Genomic DNA, 16,931 nt, shown 5'->3' on the forward strand with positions numbered 1-16,931 from the left:
AGGCGCCCTCACCTCTGGGAGACTAGCTGTCATGCAGACACCAGCCTGATAACACAACAGCTCTTTAGGTACTCTGCAGAGCACACCTTTCCCCGGTCACTAGAAGTGGAAAGTGGGGTGGTTTGGGTTCCAGACAGGGGATGTGGAACCACTGTCTAATAGAAGGGGGCAGTAATGTTACTGTGGGCCTTGTGCAAGTAAGGAAAATGAGCCCAGTCACCCTGGTCCCTTACTCCATGGTTAGTGAAAGACAGCTGCAAAAAGGTTGCAGTGGACCCCTTACAGCCCTGATCACTGATGCCACTGCACTAATGACAGCTACCTTACTGCTTCACAAACAAGAAAAACATAACACGGCCAACTAAAGGAGTTTTAATGCCTTTGATTCCGAACGAATGCCTGCATAGGTTAGTAAATAAGTCACACATAGATAATAAGGAGTGAGATCTACCACAGGGCCAAGTCCCAGCACTTGCGGACGGGACACACATGCACATATACGCACTCATTCATTCAGAACACTCATTACCAGATATTCAAACATACATGCACACACGCACAAAACATTTAAAAAACAAAAAAACAAAACACACACACACACCTGCAGCTCACCCTCGGAGGGGCCTAGGAGGGTTGGGACTGCTGCCTTCTCTCATTGGTTGACCTTAAATCAGCCAATGAGGGAACACAGCAGTCCTGAGCCTCGGAGGTCCCAGGAGGGTTGGGACTCCTGCCTTCCTTCCTCCCTTACGTCAGCCAGTGAGGGAAGGCAGCAGCCCCAACCTCTTCACAGAGTGTGATAAGGTCAGTAAGACTGGTGATTCTACCACACTCTGTGACAATGTGTCACTTATTGACACTCTGCCCTGGGCGCTTCAGGGCTTCAAACTGAAGCGCCTAGGTCGGAGTCAATGGATGACACTATCCCTAGTTACTGAAGGGGAAGGCCTTGGTGGCCTTCGCTGAGCTGAGGAGGTCATGCCACAGGAGCTGTGACCTCATCAGCCCAGAAAAGTTCCGCTCATGTAGCTTGGAGCCTGCGCAAATAGCGCATGTCCTGCTCCTGGCTGTCTGACCTGAAAATGAGTAGTGTTTGTAAGGCTGCCCTTTGCTCAGCCTGGCAGACACTCTTCTTGAAGGGCAAAAGGAGTGGCTCTTCAGCCGCAAAGGACAGGCTGCAGCTGTTCCATGTTCCAGTTCTTTTAATATTTCTCCAATAGAAACACCAAGTCTATGTGCATAAGTGACTCAGACTAGAAACAGATTGTTAAACGCCCTGAAAACAGGCACTTTCAAGAGAAGCATTGACCTGTATTGAAAATGTTGCAGCAAATCGGCATATCTGAGGGGCTGTGACACAGTCCATAAATGTCATAAAGCTAGTGCTTATGAGTCTGACCTTGACGTGGCACAAACAGCTACGAAATATACAGCATGATATGTGACTGAAGTCGCCCAATGGTCTACCATCAAGCTAGTGTCTATGCAATGCCAATTACTGAAAAATAATCTGCATAATAAAAATTGAGCTAAGCTCCGAAAAGATGGGTTTGGGGCCAACAGGAATGGATCCAACACTCTCTGGTTTCAGCCATTCCCCCCCTAATCAATGTTCAAGTCTGGTAACCAGTCACTGCAGAGTCAGGTGGCCTACACTATCATCCTATGCACTCTTCCTATGCTACAATACCTGGAAGCAGCTACTGCACTGAGCACAGGAATGACTTTTCTCTTCTTGAACTGTTTTGTCAATACAAAAACGCTAGGTCCATACTTCTATTTCATCAGAAGCGGCTTGCGGTGGTAACAGGGGCGGGGCGGCACATACGGAGGTGGTGGGTAAAATTAATTAAAAATAAATAAATAAACTTACCTTAATCATCGCTGCTGCTGTCAGCACCACGCTGCTCCTCTTCTCATCTCTGCCGACAGCCTGCAGGCACAGGCTCCCAGCCTGCCCTGTGGCCAATCCTGATGCTGAGTAGCATCAGGATTGGCTGGGAGTGCCAAGCCAGGGCGCTCCCAGGCAGACTGGGAGCCTGTGCAGGCTCTCTTTAGCCCGGCAACTGTGTTGCTGGGCTGGAGAGAGCTTACTGCGCATGCATGTTTGGCCTGCCAAACATACATGTGCAGTAAGTGCTCATAACAGCCTGTGGCCCCACCCCTTTTACTAAAAGCTTTTAGGAAAAGGTTATGCAGCAGCTGCTGCTAGCGGGGGGAGCGGGGGCGATGCTCCTCCGCCCTGGTGGAGGAGCCACACCTGTATTTCATACTCACATTTTTCCTGGTGTGAAAATAATATGTTGGCCATTTCATCCAATGGGAAGGTTCTAGGATTTCTGTTCTGTTAATTCAAGCCTCCTGGCAAGCTGTTTGTCCAGCTATGTTGGTGCAGGGATGCATGGACATCTGTCAGTACACAGGACAGCCTGTATTCGTATTGTCTCTAGTCTGCAGAGATATACTTCTGGTGTTTCATGGTTTGGCTCTATGTGTAAAGAGGAACTGAGAGCCATACGGGCTCTCTGTATCATGTTAACGTGCTCAACGTGTCCGGGAGGGGCACGGAGCACGAGTGTATAAATAAAGGACGGAACTGTGGTGACGCAGTTCCGAGTGTGGCAGCAATGCTTCATGTCTGTGTGTGTAATTAGCTCGAAGCGCCACGTGTCTACAATGGCGACGAGTGGGATCCGGAAAAAAAACTAGTGGGAAAGTAATGTGGGCGTGAAGGAGCGCACATGTTGGAGTACCGGTGTTGCTGCGGGAGAGTGCTGGGGCCAGCCGCCAAGAAAACAAGTGAAATAAATGACCCCGGGAGGTACCTGGTCGTGAAGCCGTCGAGGGCCTGCTGGTGAAAGGCGGTGAGGCGTGAATTTCCCGGTCGGGGAAATCACAAGAAGGTGAGCCGGCGGCACGCCCCGTCCCGGGGAAGACCGTCACGTGCCCCGCGGTCTCCCAATCTGGGAGACTGAAGAAAAAAAAAGCCCGGCCCTGGCAGCGTGACCCCGCCCCAGGCAACAAGATCTCTGCCGCGCCGCTTCCCAATCGCGGCAGGCTGAAAGGGATAGCCCGGTCCCGGCCCCGCCTTGAGCAGACTGCCACGTGGGGCAGCTAGAGCGCTGAGAACGCGCTGCTCGCAGGCGCGTCTGGCCTGAGCTGAGCAGCGCCAACGAGGAGATGTGTCTTCTCAGCTGAGCGCTGCAAGTAACAGCGTCTCAGCTGAGAGAACAGCCGACACGGACACGGGCGTCGGTTGAAAGAAAAAAACACGGACTAAAAAAAAAAAAAAAAAAAAAAAACCGCAATAAGGAAAAAAAAAGGGCTGAATAGAGTGCATGGAAAAAAAAATAATAAAAGAAAGAGAATAACAACAAGAAAAAAAAAAGAGTTGATAAATAAAGGAACATAGGGACATCATTGACTTTTGTAGCACAGTAGACTAAAAGGGGGTGTGAAAATGAGTGCCCCACCACCAGATAATGTGGGCAATGCCAATCCTCCTCAACCACCAGGGAATCCACAACTCCCAGCACAATTAAATAATAGTGTTCACTCCTCGATTACTTCGTTGCCACCGTTTAGCCAACTGGTTGACCCGGCCACTGCTGCGCCCAGGTGGCGTCTGTGGATAAATCGCTTAGAAAACTATTTTTGCGCTACCAGAGAAATGGATGGAGCTGTGCGCAGGTCAGTGATGCTGCTGATGGGGGGTGATGAGCTACAAGAGTTGTTTGATTCCCTACCTGATACAGGGGATAGATCTGACTTTAATGCAGCTGTGACTGCTTTGAACAGGCATTTTGATCCCCAACTCAACGCGGATTATGAACGGTTCAAATTAAGACAGGCGCAACAGACTGAAATAGAGTCCATGGATATGTTTTATGCCCGATTAAGGAAATTAGCGAGTTCGTGCACAGGGTTGAACCAACAAGAGGAAATCCGAGCGCAGATTATTCAAGGGTGTCGATCCAATGCTTTGAGAAAGCTCATCCTTCGGCAACAGGGCATGTCCCTTGATGACATTCTGATTTTAGCGAGGTCCCATGAGCTGTCGGCCGTGCGAGCAGATGCGATGGCGGCGGTGAGAGGGCAGTCGCTGGCTGCTGCTTCATGGACTCGTACCGTTCAAGTTAAGGAAGAACAAGTAGATGCCGTCCAGATGCGTCAGGCCACACCTCGCAAGATGAACCTGAATAAACCCAGTGAGAGAGCCTGTGGAAGCTGTGGTTATGAACATCGATCGAATGCGGGGTGTCCGGCAAAAGGTCAGTCGTGTAATCGCTGTGGGAAACCTAATCATTTTGCCAAAGTGTGCAGGTCCAGGAGGAATAAGCCTGGAGAGCCAAAAGGAAGAGATACAAGTGTCCGGGCTGTGTCGAAAAATGTGGAGGAGGGAAGGGACCCGGCAATGGCGAGTGGTCCAGGCTGTGAAGAGGACGATGAAGAGGACATTTTTGTAATATCCTTTACAGGAGGAAGGTCAGGGAAAAAGAGACCCCCTCCTATGAGTGAGGTGCACGTCAATGGCACGTTGGTTTCTGTACTCCTTGATACAGGAGCGTCGGTCAACGTCATGGATGAAACTCTTTTCAAAAAATTGTCACCTGCCCCGCCACTGACCATGACAACCACCAAAATATATAACTATGGGGGTAAAGATCCTCTTCCCCTGAAAGGAACTGTAGAAGTGGCTGTGAGCAGTGGAAACAAATCTACAGAGGCGAAGTTTTATGTTGTAGCAGGAAATCGTGGCACGTTGCTAGGATGCCACACGGCTGAAGAACTAGAGTTAGTGTTCTTTGCGCGTCAAATATATGACACTCAAGTGGAGCGCCTTCTCCAGGAGTTTCCGCAGCTGTTCGAGGGACTAGGTTGTTTGAAAGGAAAGCGCATTAAGTTGCATATAGATCCCACGGTAGTCCCTGTGGCTTTGCGACATCGTCGAGTGCCGTTTCATCTTCGCCCTATCGTTGAGAAGGAGTTGCTGTCCTTGGAGGAACAAGGAGTTATTGAAAAAGTGGATGGCCCGACGCCTTGGGTGTCTCCTTTGGTAATCGCCCCGAAACCCAAGCAGCCGGGGGCGATTCGTCTGTGTGTCGACATGCGCCTGCCGAATAAGGCTATCAAAAGAGAGAGACATATAACCCCTACTATGGATGACATTATTGCAGATTTGAACGGGGCCCAATGGTTTTCCAAGTTAGATCTTAATGCAGGTTACCATCAGCTGGAGCTAGAACCGGAAAGTCGGAATATTACTACCTTTTCGACACATGTAGGGCTACAAAGGTACAAGAGATTAAGCTTTGGAGTGTCGTCAGCGGCCGAAGTATTTCAGAATGCTATTCGAGAAACTCTGTCCGGATTACCAGGAGTAATTAATTTGAGTGATGACATTTTGATATATTCTAAAACTAGAGAAGAACATTATCGCCATCTGAGGGCAACCTTAAAAAGATTGACTGAAGCGGGACTAACACTTCATAAGAAGAAGTGTGCTTTCTTTCAAAACTCGGTAGAGTTTTTTGGGTATGTGTTTTCTAAAGAAGGTCTGCAAGTGGATCCTAAGAAGGCTGAAGCCATCCGTCAAGCCCCTGTTCCGTTGAATCCAACGGAAGTTCGTAGTTTTCTGGGAATGGCTACTTATTGCGGACGATTCATACCTCAACTGGCCACCATGTCTGAACCGCTTCGACAGCTCACGAAAGGGCAGCACCGTTGGGATTGGACTTCAAGTGCTCAACAGGCCTTTCTAGAGATTAAAAATGCATTACTAGATAAAGCAACTATGGCATATTTCGACCCAGGTATGAAAACTGAAGTGGTGGTTGATGCGAGCCCCGTCGGGCTAGGAGCTGTGCTCTTGCAGGAACAGAGGCATCATGAATGGATCCCTGTTGCATATGCCAGCCGAGCGTTGTCGGCGGTGGAAACCCGATACGCTCAGATCGAGCGGGAAGCGCTTGCAATTCGATGGGCGTGCCGCCATTTCCACCTGTATCTGTATGGACATGAGTTTACAGTAGTAACCGATCACAAGCCTTTAGTCCCATTGTTTACGGGGAATCCGCGTCTTGCACCTCCGAGAATTGAGCGGTGGGCTGTTTTGCTTCAACCATACAGATTTACAGTGGTGTATCGGCCTGGTGCTAATAATCCTGCGGATTACCTGTCTCGACATCCGTCTCCTGACCTAATCGATGGTCACCAGAAACAAGAAGAAGAGAATACGGAAGTTTTTGTGAGCATGGTGGTACAGTCGGCATGTCCAAATGCTCTCCTTGTGACTGACATTGTGAACGCCACACGGGACGATAAGCTGTTGAATAGCGTCAAAGAGGCCTTAGGTTGCAAACAGTGGAAGTATTTTTTAGAGAAGACCCATGTGTCATGCCCTGTACAAAAAGTGGCCATGCAGAGCATCTGGAAGGTGCGAGATGAGCTGTCTACCGATGGTGATGGGTTGGTTCTGAGAGGACGGCGAATTGTGCTTCCACAGTGTCTCTGGTCAAGGGTCATCGATTTGGCTCATCAAGGACATCAAGGGGCTGCTAAAACAAAAGCGAGGTTACGAGCGAAGGTCTGGTTTCCGGGCATGGATACGCAGGTTGATGAGATGGTAGGAAAATGTCATTCGTGTATAATCACGTCTATAGAACCTCCGACTTGCCCAGTAGTAACTGAACCGGCCACTCTGAAACCGTGGGCTAAAATAAGCATGGATTTTGGGAGTTTCCCAGATGGAAGACTGACTGTGGTGTTAATTGACTCGTATACCAAATTCCCAGTGGTGGAGGTGGTGGTGTCGACGTCGTTTGAAAACATAAGACCCATTCTGCAAAAAACGTTTGCTTTGTTTGGTCTGCCGGATGAAATCCGAACAGATAATGGTCCCCCTTTTCATGGACAAGAGTTTAAGTCATACCTTGATGGACTGGCGATTTGTCATCGTAAGATAATGCCTTATTGGCCTCAGGCTAATGGAGATGTAGAAAGGTTCATGCGAACTCTGAATAGGGCTCTTAGGATTGGAGTGGAGAAACATGAGAACAGTGAACAATGTCTTTATCAATTTCTAAGTGCTTACCGTCAAACTCCACATAGTACGACTGGTTGTGCTCCCTCATCATTGATGTTCAAGGTGTCTCCACGCGACTGCATTCCTGCCTACCCTAAATGGAAACCTCAAGCATTGGATATAAAAGCTACTCAAAACAAGCGAAAAGCTACCAACCAAAGGGCGAGTAGCCAACGACGATCCAAGTATAGGGGTTTCCAAGAAGGAGATCGAGTGGTGGTGAAATGTAGGCGCGGAGGAGGGAAGTTCCGAACGCCTTTTGAGCCTGAGGTGTGGGAAGTGATCGGTATTAAGGGATCCATGATAACAGCAGCCCGAGGGAGACAAAGAGTCACGAGAAACGTGTCACATTTCAAAAGGGCTGGTCTACGAGAGTTGACCAGTGGAAGTGAGGAGATGGAGGACATCTTTGAGGAGTCACCTATTCTGGGTGAAGAGAGGAAGAATGACCCAGAGCCTACTGGGACTGACCCGGTGGAACCTGGTTCGGTTCGGGAACATGGAAGCGGTAACACCAGAAGGGGAAGATATAACTTACGCCCTAATCCTGTGCCGAGTAGTCATCTAAAAGATTTTGTTTGGTGAACAATTTGCTCAAGCGTAAATGCCCTGCATGAAGAAAAGAAATGTTGGGAACAGTGTGCCACAACCCCGGCCATGTAAAAGGGACTCTGTGAGTGACATTAATGATCTGGGTGCCTAGAAACATAGTGGGGGTATTGTCAAAAATGTGTTATTAACGAGAACGAGTTAGTTTAATCTTTTCATTTAAAAGTGTGTCGTACTACAAAGGTTAGTGTTCGTTTAGGTTCCTTTGATTAAGCCCTATCCATGTGGAGTGAAACATGGGGGAGATGTAAAGAGGAACTGAGAGCCATACGGGCTCTCTGTATCATGTTAACGTGCTCAACGTGTCCGGGAGGGGCACGGAGCACGAGTGTATAAATAAAGGACGGAACTGTGGTGACGCAGTTCCGAGTGTGGCAGCAATGCTTCATGTCTGTGTGTGTAATTAGCTCGAAGCGCCACGTGTCTACACTATGCTTCTTGCATTTCCCTTTTCACTTATTCTTAAACTCTGCGACTAGGTTTGAAACCAAAATAAATCCACTTAATTTTCAGTGCGAACCATGTATCGCAAAGACAGAATCCCTTATTTTGTCATCTCCTGCACAGAAAGTGACCTGGTGTGTGATCTTAAACCCTTCAAAAAACAACGGGCAGAGCGGCTAGAATTCTGGGCACTAAAGAAATAAACTGGCATTTCAACTCCAAGCATATGGATATTCCGAAAGGGATTAAACATGTCTGACTGGAAAAGCTACAGGAAAGTCGCTTTTCCTGGTTACAAGTCCTGTTTTGAGTGCAAACAAGCTGCAGCTGTAAATGAAAACAAACACATGACCCGTGAGCAAACCTTGTAGTATAAACGAAGCCTTTCCTTGGCAGAGGAAAGGTTATTTGCACAAGAACAAATGCATCTCTAAATCGAGATTTCTTTTTCTTGTGATTATAGTTGAAGTCAGGGGCAAAGCGGAGTGCTTCTACTGCACATATGAATTCCAATTGGCTCTTGTACTAAGAGGCGAGTTGCGAAATCAGAGATCTCTAAGGACGTGGTGGGTAAGTTAAGTTGTTCTTCTTCCATTTTTTATAAATGCTTTTTGTCAACTTTTCACTCAAAGCTTCTGATGACTGTCTCAGTTGTCAAAAAAAGCTCACTTATATTCACCAAACAACACTTCTACCTCGAGAATCACACACTGTGATAGAGCACACTGCGTCAGGCACAAAGAGGTCCCCAGATTAGTATTCCAGTGCCGACGGCCTGCCCAGACACAAGAAACTCCTTGGATTGGCGCGCTCTACCTGAACACGTGACAGTCTTTAGAGGCGTCTACTAAAAGGGCCTCGCACATGCACAATTATCATGGACATTACACTCTTTTCCAAAACAAATGCAGGGATCCTCCTCTACAGAGCATGTGGAGAAGCTGGCCCTGGACTAGGTCACAGAAGTGAATGTTGTTCCGAGAACCCTTGTTAAGAGTAGCCTGTTAAAATCCCAGGTATTCGCCTGCCCCAGAATTAACGTTACATTGGGGTCCTGGTAATTTTGAGGAAAGGAAATTAAAAAAACAGGGATTATGAGGTTTTAGGAAATAACACAAGGGAATCTGTGATTTCATGCTGATTCCTGCATGTTTTCACAGATTTCTCAGCTGCTATCAACATCTGAGATCGCTGTGTAAAACAAACAATGTATAACTCAGACAAGCCTGTTAACTTATTTCACAGGGCCCATCTGAACTTAAGGCCACTCATAAGGAGCTCCTAGAGGTGTGAATGTACACTGTGGTTAGGTTCTTATTGATTTCCTCAAGCTGAAGCAGCAATGCTGGCTGTCCTAGTAATGGATCGATAACCATGTTTCCTCTAGCAATGAGAAGGCAGTTTTATTGACAGAGGAGCAGAACCTGGATAAATACTAGATGAATGGATTAGTGTCTAACGCCTGTCTGCATTAGACTCTTCTGGAAGAGTATGGAGAGTCATGCTGGAGGTCTTGGAGAGCAGGAAGCCTCAGATCTTGAAGAGGTTGGTGCTCCACGCCTCCTGGGGCACATTCCTGCAAAAGGCCATACCTGGCAGCGCTTTCCCCAGACTAGAATAAGGCCAGGGATATGCAAAGCTGGTGTACGACCGGTTCTGCATAAGCCACTGGCTGGAATTTCCCTGGGGAATAGACCTCCACTCTAACAAATGAACTGAGCCAAGCGCCATTGGGAACACAGTGCCCTGGAATCCACGAGAGGGAGAATAAGTGAAAACGCATTTGGATCTCCACATATGACCTGTGGGAGGTTCTGGCATCCTTCTTAGTCTGGAGTGAGTACTGGCCTCCGGTCTTCTGGTCTCTGATACTGGCGATAGCATAACATACATAGCATTGTGACTTAGGGGTTTATGCAATCCGGCTAAAAAGTTTCTAGCAGGGATTAATGACAAATACACAAAAGGTGATGGGAGGAATGCTTGTAAATAGTCAAACCTACTGGCACATTAGTGACAAGCTGATCAAAGATTCAGAATTTATTCCATAAGTAACACCTATATGAAGTGACAGGGAGGTAGGATAGAGAAGGCAGAAGGGACCAATTTGCAGTTGAGAGCAAATGGAAGAATTCAACCAACTGCTTTTTGAGAGGAGATGACCAGGAAACATGATTATTAACAGTAAATGAATAACTCATTATAAACAAGTACTGACAAAGGCAGTAAGTCTCACCTTTGGGACCCACTGACTTTGTCAATTGTTTTAGCCATGTGACACTGCATCACTGATATATACAAACTAAAAAAAGAACTTTTGACAGTGCCACTTGTTTTCTTTTTATTTAGTTATCAGGGCTCTTTTTTGTTTTTTTTTAAAGCTGGTGGGGATGGGAAACTACACAGAAGCAACATGGATGTGTGGATGAGAGAATTAAATGTGCGAAAACACAGAAACATGAAGCTGGTGGAAAAAAGCACACAGGTGAGAAGAGAATGCAGGAGGGAGTGGGGAGATGCATATAGGCGAGAGAGAGGGGAACACCGAGCGTGGAGGAGGTGAGGAAGGAAAACATACAAAAGGAACAATTGGAAATCATATGCACTCTTGTGGAGGGCTTAAACAAAAAGAAATAAGCAGTGACTGAAAAAGCCAACAGCGGAAAGACATAGGGCCTGATTTAGAGTTTGGTAGAGGGGTTACTCTGCCACAAATGTGACGGACATCCCGACCACCGAATTACAAGTTCCATAGATGGCAGACGGGATATCTGTCACATTTTTGACACAGTAATCCCCTCCGCCAAACTCTAAATCAGGCCCTCAGTATTGAATCCATGCTCCAGGGATGGGAGAACACAAGAAGAAGGAGGAAAGCCCACATAGCTTACACATAAGAAGAAAGCAAATATCAATGCCAATGAAGCATGCCAGCAGTTAATAATGGGTGGGCTCTAAGCACGCATTATAAGATAAAGTGTCTTACAACAGACAGCACACGCACTGTCTTAGGCAAGGCCTGAAAAAGACTACCCTCAGGTACATTTTATTTTCTCTATGAAAATAGTTTTTATGGATAATTAAGAAGTACAGCAAGCTTGTTAAAAAATCTTGTCAAAATTAGTCATTCTTAGCTCAACCACCCATTGATACTCAAAACATACAGGATACACAAAAAATGAAAAACTATAGTCAAAATCATTCTTTTTCATGTTTCTGTAAGATTACATAATTTGTTGTGTTTAAAAAAAACTGACTTATCAAACTGGTTAAAATATCTTTTTGCAACAAATATATAACAGTGTTTTTGATGTGTTTGATTTTGTTCCTACGATTCTACTTTTATTCTTCCTGTTTCCAAACATGCTTATTCTTTCTTATGAAAAAGCTACGCACCAAGTATGTAGATGTTTGTGGGAAAGGTGATGGTGTGACCATGTATAATCAGGAATAAAGTTTTCCCTGTCGGACATGATAAGGACGTTGCAAGTCATCTCGGAGTTCCATATGCTAAAAAGGAAAGTGGTCTGTCCAAGATCTCACAGTTTGGGAAATTAGGGAAGTCAAGGTTTGAACCCCCTATTTCCCTGTTACAGTGCTAACTATTCAGCCAATGGACATTAGCTCCAGCTAAAAGCCAAAAGAACAAAACTTTATGCTTCTGTGTCTTTCAAGAGCTATAGTGGTAAATGAAACTGGCATACAAGACATGTATCAAATCAATCTGACGTGATAGAGAACATTTTCTAGATGCAATATTAAGGCACATTTATATTATTAATTCTAAAAGAGAAGAAGCATACAAGTATAAAAACAGAAATAACATGCTAAGCAATCCAGCAAACCAGAGATTAAAATGCATCTATGTTGTTTTCCATACTACTAAGATAAGTCACACCATTTGTATATTAATATAAATGGCCTCCTCGGTTTCAAGAAAAATATTTCAGGAGAAGCTCAGCATCTTAAAGGAAACAACTAAAACAACAAACTAATGAGGTCAAAAATCCCATTGAGTTTGAGCACATCTGTGAAATACATCTTCGGTCTGTAGACACATCTTCACCCTCCTGCTCTGGCTTCAAACTGGAATTTTAATGGAATAAGTTAAAGGAAAAACACACGCTCTGAAGTTGGTTTATGCATTTGTTTCACATACTCGCCAGCAATCCTTAGTGTAGATGGGTGCCAAATGCCTGTCTTTCCAAAACTGAATTAGAGAGAAAATAGTGCCGCAGACCCTGGGCTCTGCTCTAAAATGGCTCGGCCGACCCACTGAAGAAGGGCCAACCCAGAGCCACACCTCAGAACTGGGTTAGACCTGACGCTTCTTTGGCTGGTCCACTTACACCCCACACACTATGTCACCTCAGCCTCATCTAGGAGGACGAGCTATGCCCCTACTAAACTCTGGATCCTGAGAGACGCATTCTGTGGCAAAACTGAGGTCACCTGCCAAGGTCGAAGGAAGAGAGAGAGAAAATGGCTCAGTGTGAAATGTGACACATGGACTCGAGAGAAAACAAAAACCGGTCACCGCCCCCAATCTTTGCTCTTGAAAGGCACCGAAATGGAAAGCGTGCAAGCAGGACAGAAGTTGCTATAAGGTACATTTTCATATTTAGCTGGCATACAATAGAACAATCAAAGTATATAGGTTGACTTTTAAATACACATTTCTTCTCGAGTATTTTACTTCCTCTTTAAATTCAACATTTTTCCAAATATTTTATAGACTATATCTGTCTATTTATACATACATACATACATACACACACACAAAATAGGTTAAACAAAGTCCAGTTACGAAAGTAAAAAGCCTTAGGCCAGCATCCTTGCTCTGCTGTAAATGTCAAGCGTGCCTGAGATCGAAATAACTGGCCTGCGCAGCTGGAAAAACGCAGCCACAGGGAGACCAGCAGGTCAGTCTAATTGCAATTTACACTACAAGGCGGCCAGGCTGCTAGATGTAGTAGTCTAATTGCTCTGCATACGGTTCATTTGGGCCCTGAGGGAGCAGCGGAGGCGGACGAAAAGGCTGCACATCCCCATTTTCCCTCACTAGGTCCTGAGCTTCAATAGGGCGGATTGATATTCTGCGGGCATAGCAGCATGAGCCGCGCGCAAGTGTGGACCTTTTGTTTACCCCCAGCTAAGCTTGTTACCTTTTCTACTTCAGGCTGTTAGATTTCTCTCCTCTATTTAATGGTAATGAAGGTGAAGCTTCTCGTGCTATTTTTGCCTTGTCAGGCTCCATCCCTCCCCAACACGCATGTACGCTAATTATGGCTCGCAGACTTCGCAAGTTTTTTCCCCATTCACAAAAGGCAGCGTGGGTTAAGGCCAGTGGCAAACGAAACCAGAGGGGGCTCCCCTGCAAAGTACACGGAGAGGCCCACCTCTGAACTCAGTCAGGAGCTCGCAGGCCAGGGTACTGGCCTGAGGTTGCGGCCGGCAGCTTTAGGAGGAAGGGGGACGGGAAACACACACACACACACACACACACTCATTCTTTCACACACGCACGCACATCCATTAACAACACTCATAACATTCAAACATGCACGCACGCATCACACATTCATTTTAAAACATCACACGCACACAGCCTCGGAGGTCCCAGGAGGGTTGGGACTGCTGCCTTCCCTCATTAGCTGACCTTGGGTCAGCCAATGAGGGAAGGCAGCAGTCCCAGCCTTGTCACAGAATGGGATGGGGTCAGTGAGACTGCTGACCCCACTCCACTCTGTGAGGAAGTGTCATTGATTGGCACTTGCCCTGGGTGCTTCAGGGCTTAAACTTGAAGCGCCCAGGTCGAAGTCAATGGGTGACGCTTTCCTCGTCATCCAGGGGAGGGCCTTGAGGCACCTTTGCTGAGCCGAGAAGGTCACGCCCATAGGAGCTGTGACTTCCTCAGCCCAGCAAGTTCAGCTCAGGCAGCTATGAGTCTGCGCAAATCGCTCATGTCTGCTCCTGGCTGCCTGAGCTGAAAATGAAGAGTGTCTGTCAGGCTGATCTTTGTTCAGCCTGACAGACACTCTTCATGAGGGCAAAAGGCGGGGGGCGTGACCCCTCTGCCCTAAAGGACGGGCCACGCATGCTGGCCTGAGAGGTCCCCCTGGAGCACCCCCTTTACCGCGGGGGCCTTTGTTACGCCACTGGTTAAGGCTGCCAACAAGCCTGCTGCTGCAAACCTGAATAAAAAAAAGCGCCACTTCGTTTAACATCTGCACAAAAGAAGTTAGGTTTGCCACTTGTCTATTGAAGATGCATACATTTTGAAAGAAAAAAGTGCAGTTGCAAAGATCTTACTTTAAGGACAAAATGCAGTTTCTCAAAAGCTGCTTGAGTTCCTGGTCCTTTTCGTAGGACTCCAAGACAGAGTGCGCGTCATCATGGTGGTAACAGTAGACTTTATATACGTCCTCCAGCGGGCCTTTGATGCGCAAGAACAGGTCTCCTGATAAAAGTCAAGGATAATGGTTGGATGAGTGCACCGTCGTACAGAACAGCCATTTTAGCATTCACAACGTCAATCAAATTAACAGTGGCACGCTACAATACTAGCTTGTACAATAGAACTTAAGTGTACTTTAAAACAGCAATGAGACACATTCGGTGGAGGCAGAAATACACTGCCTGGGATGAAGGGAGGATGAGGCAAGAGGTAGTTATTTTGCTGCGGTTATTTCTGCATGTTGCCTTTTGATAAGCACTCCATAGTGCTTGCCGAGGACAGAGTTTAGCACATAGGGGGTCATTCCGAGCTTTGCCCGCCAAGCGGGAACCGCCAGAAGACCGTACCGCGGTCAAAAGACCGCAGCGGTCATTCTGGGTTTCCCACTGGGCTGGTGGGCGACCGCCAAAAGGCCGCCCGCCAGCCCAGTGGGAAACACCCTTCTACGATGAAGCCGGCTCCGAATGGAGCCGGCGGAGTGGAAGGTGTGCGACGGGTGCAGTGGCACCCGTCGCGAATTTCAGTGTCTGCTAAGCAGACACTGAAATTCAAAGTGGGGCCCTCTTACGGGGGCCCCTGCAGTGCCCATGCCATTGGCATGGGCACTGCAGGGGCCTCCAGGGGCCCCACGACACCCCTCACCGCCATCCTGTTCCTGGCGGTTGAAACCGCCAGGAACAGGATGGCGGTGAGGGGGTCGGAATCCCCCATGGCGGCGCAGCAAGCTGCGCCGCCATGGAGGATTCCCATGGGCAGCGGAAAGTCGGCGGTACACCGCCGACTTTCCGTTTCTGACCGCGGCTGTACCGCCGCGGTCAGAATGCCCAACGGAGCACCGCCAGCCTGTTGGCGGTGCTCCCACGGACCCCAGCCCTGGCGGTAATTACCGCCAGGGTCGGAATGACCCCCATAGTGTTCAAACAAAGCTAACCACTTCAGTTAGATAACAATTTTTTTAGCTTCTGAGAAACAAGTGCCTGTGGAATAAAAACCAGCATTTGCAATTCAATGGGTCTCGCATTTGCTCGAGTTACAGCTATTAGCATTGTAAACTCCTAACTGGTCTTTTCTTGCCACATAAATTGAAAATGAAAAGTAATACAGTTTACAGTTTCACATAAGCGACCCGATTCAAGGCACCACGGCATCAGCGTGAAGCAGCACACAAAAGGAAAAAGAAGTTTCCTCGCAGTCAAACGTATCGGCAAAAGTGCAATTAGCCTTGTAACGGGCGATAGCCAAGGTGGTAACAAAACCTCCCCAAGAAGGGACAAACATAAAGCATTTACCAGTGTCATCAAAGGATTTTTGAACGAGAGATAGTTATGGGCGTGGTTAAAAGCCCAGATACATACCAACACGTCAGAAAAGCAGCGCATGCGCGCTGCTATGCTCGACCTAATGAAGCATGCCTGCTTTGGAAAAACAAGTACTGTGAAAGCCAATAGGCCTCGCCTATGCAAGAGCTGTTGACTTTGCCCGTATGTTTCAGCCATGTTGTACACCAGCGTGGGTGCTGTTCAGCATGGCTTAAAGATGGTGGGGTAAAGGAGAGTGGCATGGAGTAGAGTGTTGTAAAGTGGAGTAGGGTGGTGCAGAGTAGAGTGGTTCAGAGAGCAGTGAATAGAGTACAGTGATGCAGAGTAGAATAGAGTGGTTTATAATGCAGTGACGTAAATCGAAATGGTGTAGAGCGGCGTAGGGTGCAGTGGTATAGCATGCAGTTGCTTACAGTGTTGAAGAGTTTAGTGGCATTGACTAGTTGGCATAGAGTGCAGTGATCTAGAGTGGTGCACAGCGCTGTGGCATGGAGTAGAGTAGTGCAGAGTAGAGTGGAATAATAGTGCCTTAGAACACAGTGGCATAGATTGCAGTTGCATGGAGATTTTTTCAGAGTAGAGTGAAGTGGCAAAGAGTGGAGTGGTGCAGAGTAGAGTGCAGTGGCATAGATTAGTGATGTAGAGTGCAGTGGCATAGACTGCAGTGTTGTAGAGCACAATGGCATAGAGTGGAGTAGTGCAGAGTATAGTGGAGTGGCTTAAACTTGAGTGGTGTAAAGTGCAGTGGCAAGTAGTGCAGTGGTGCATAGTAGAGTAAGGTAAAGTGCACTGGCATAAAGTAGAGTGGTGCAGAGTAGAGCAGTGTAGAGTCAAGTGGCATAGAGTACAGTGTAATAGAGTGTAGTGGTGCACAGTAGATTACTGTGGTGTAGAGTATAGTGGAATACAGTGTGGTGGAAAAGAGTGCAGAGGCTTAGAATGCATTGGTGTAGAGTGCACTAGCACTGGCGCAAAGTACAATGGAATAGAGTGCACTGGCAGAGAGCAGTAGAATAGC

At 47.1% G+C, this 16,931-nt stretch overlaps 1 protein-coding gene across 3 annotated transcripts in view; it reads right to left on the minus strand.

The window, feature by feature from the left end:
• ARHGEF38 (Rho guanine nucleotide exchange factor 38) overlaps positions 1-16,931 on the minus strand; it is a 215,098-nt gene that overhangs the window by 93,897 nt on the left and 104,270 nt on the right. For all 3 annotated transcript variants that reach the window (XM_069241343.1, XM_069241361.1, XM_069241352.1), the window contains exon 4: positions 14,450-14,597. In XM_069241343.1, coding sequence (XP_069097444.1) covers positions 14,450-14,597 — 148 coding nt within the window. The remainder of the gene's footprint in view (positions 1-14,449; positions 14,598-16,931) is intronic.

This window comes from Pleurodeles waltl, chromosome 1_2 (assembly GCF_031143425.1).
Source record: "Pleurodeles waltl isolate 20211129_DDA chromosome 1_2, aPleWal1.hap1.20221129, whole genome shotgun sequence".
Lineage (NCBI taxonomy): Eukaryota > Metazoa > Chordata > Amphibia > Caudata > Salamandridae > Pleurodeles > Pleurodeles waltl.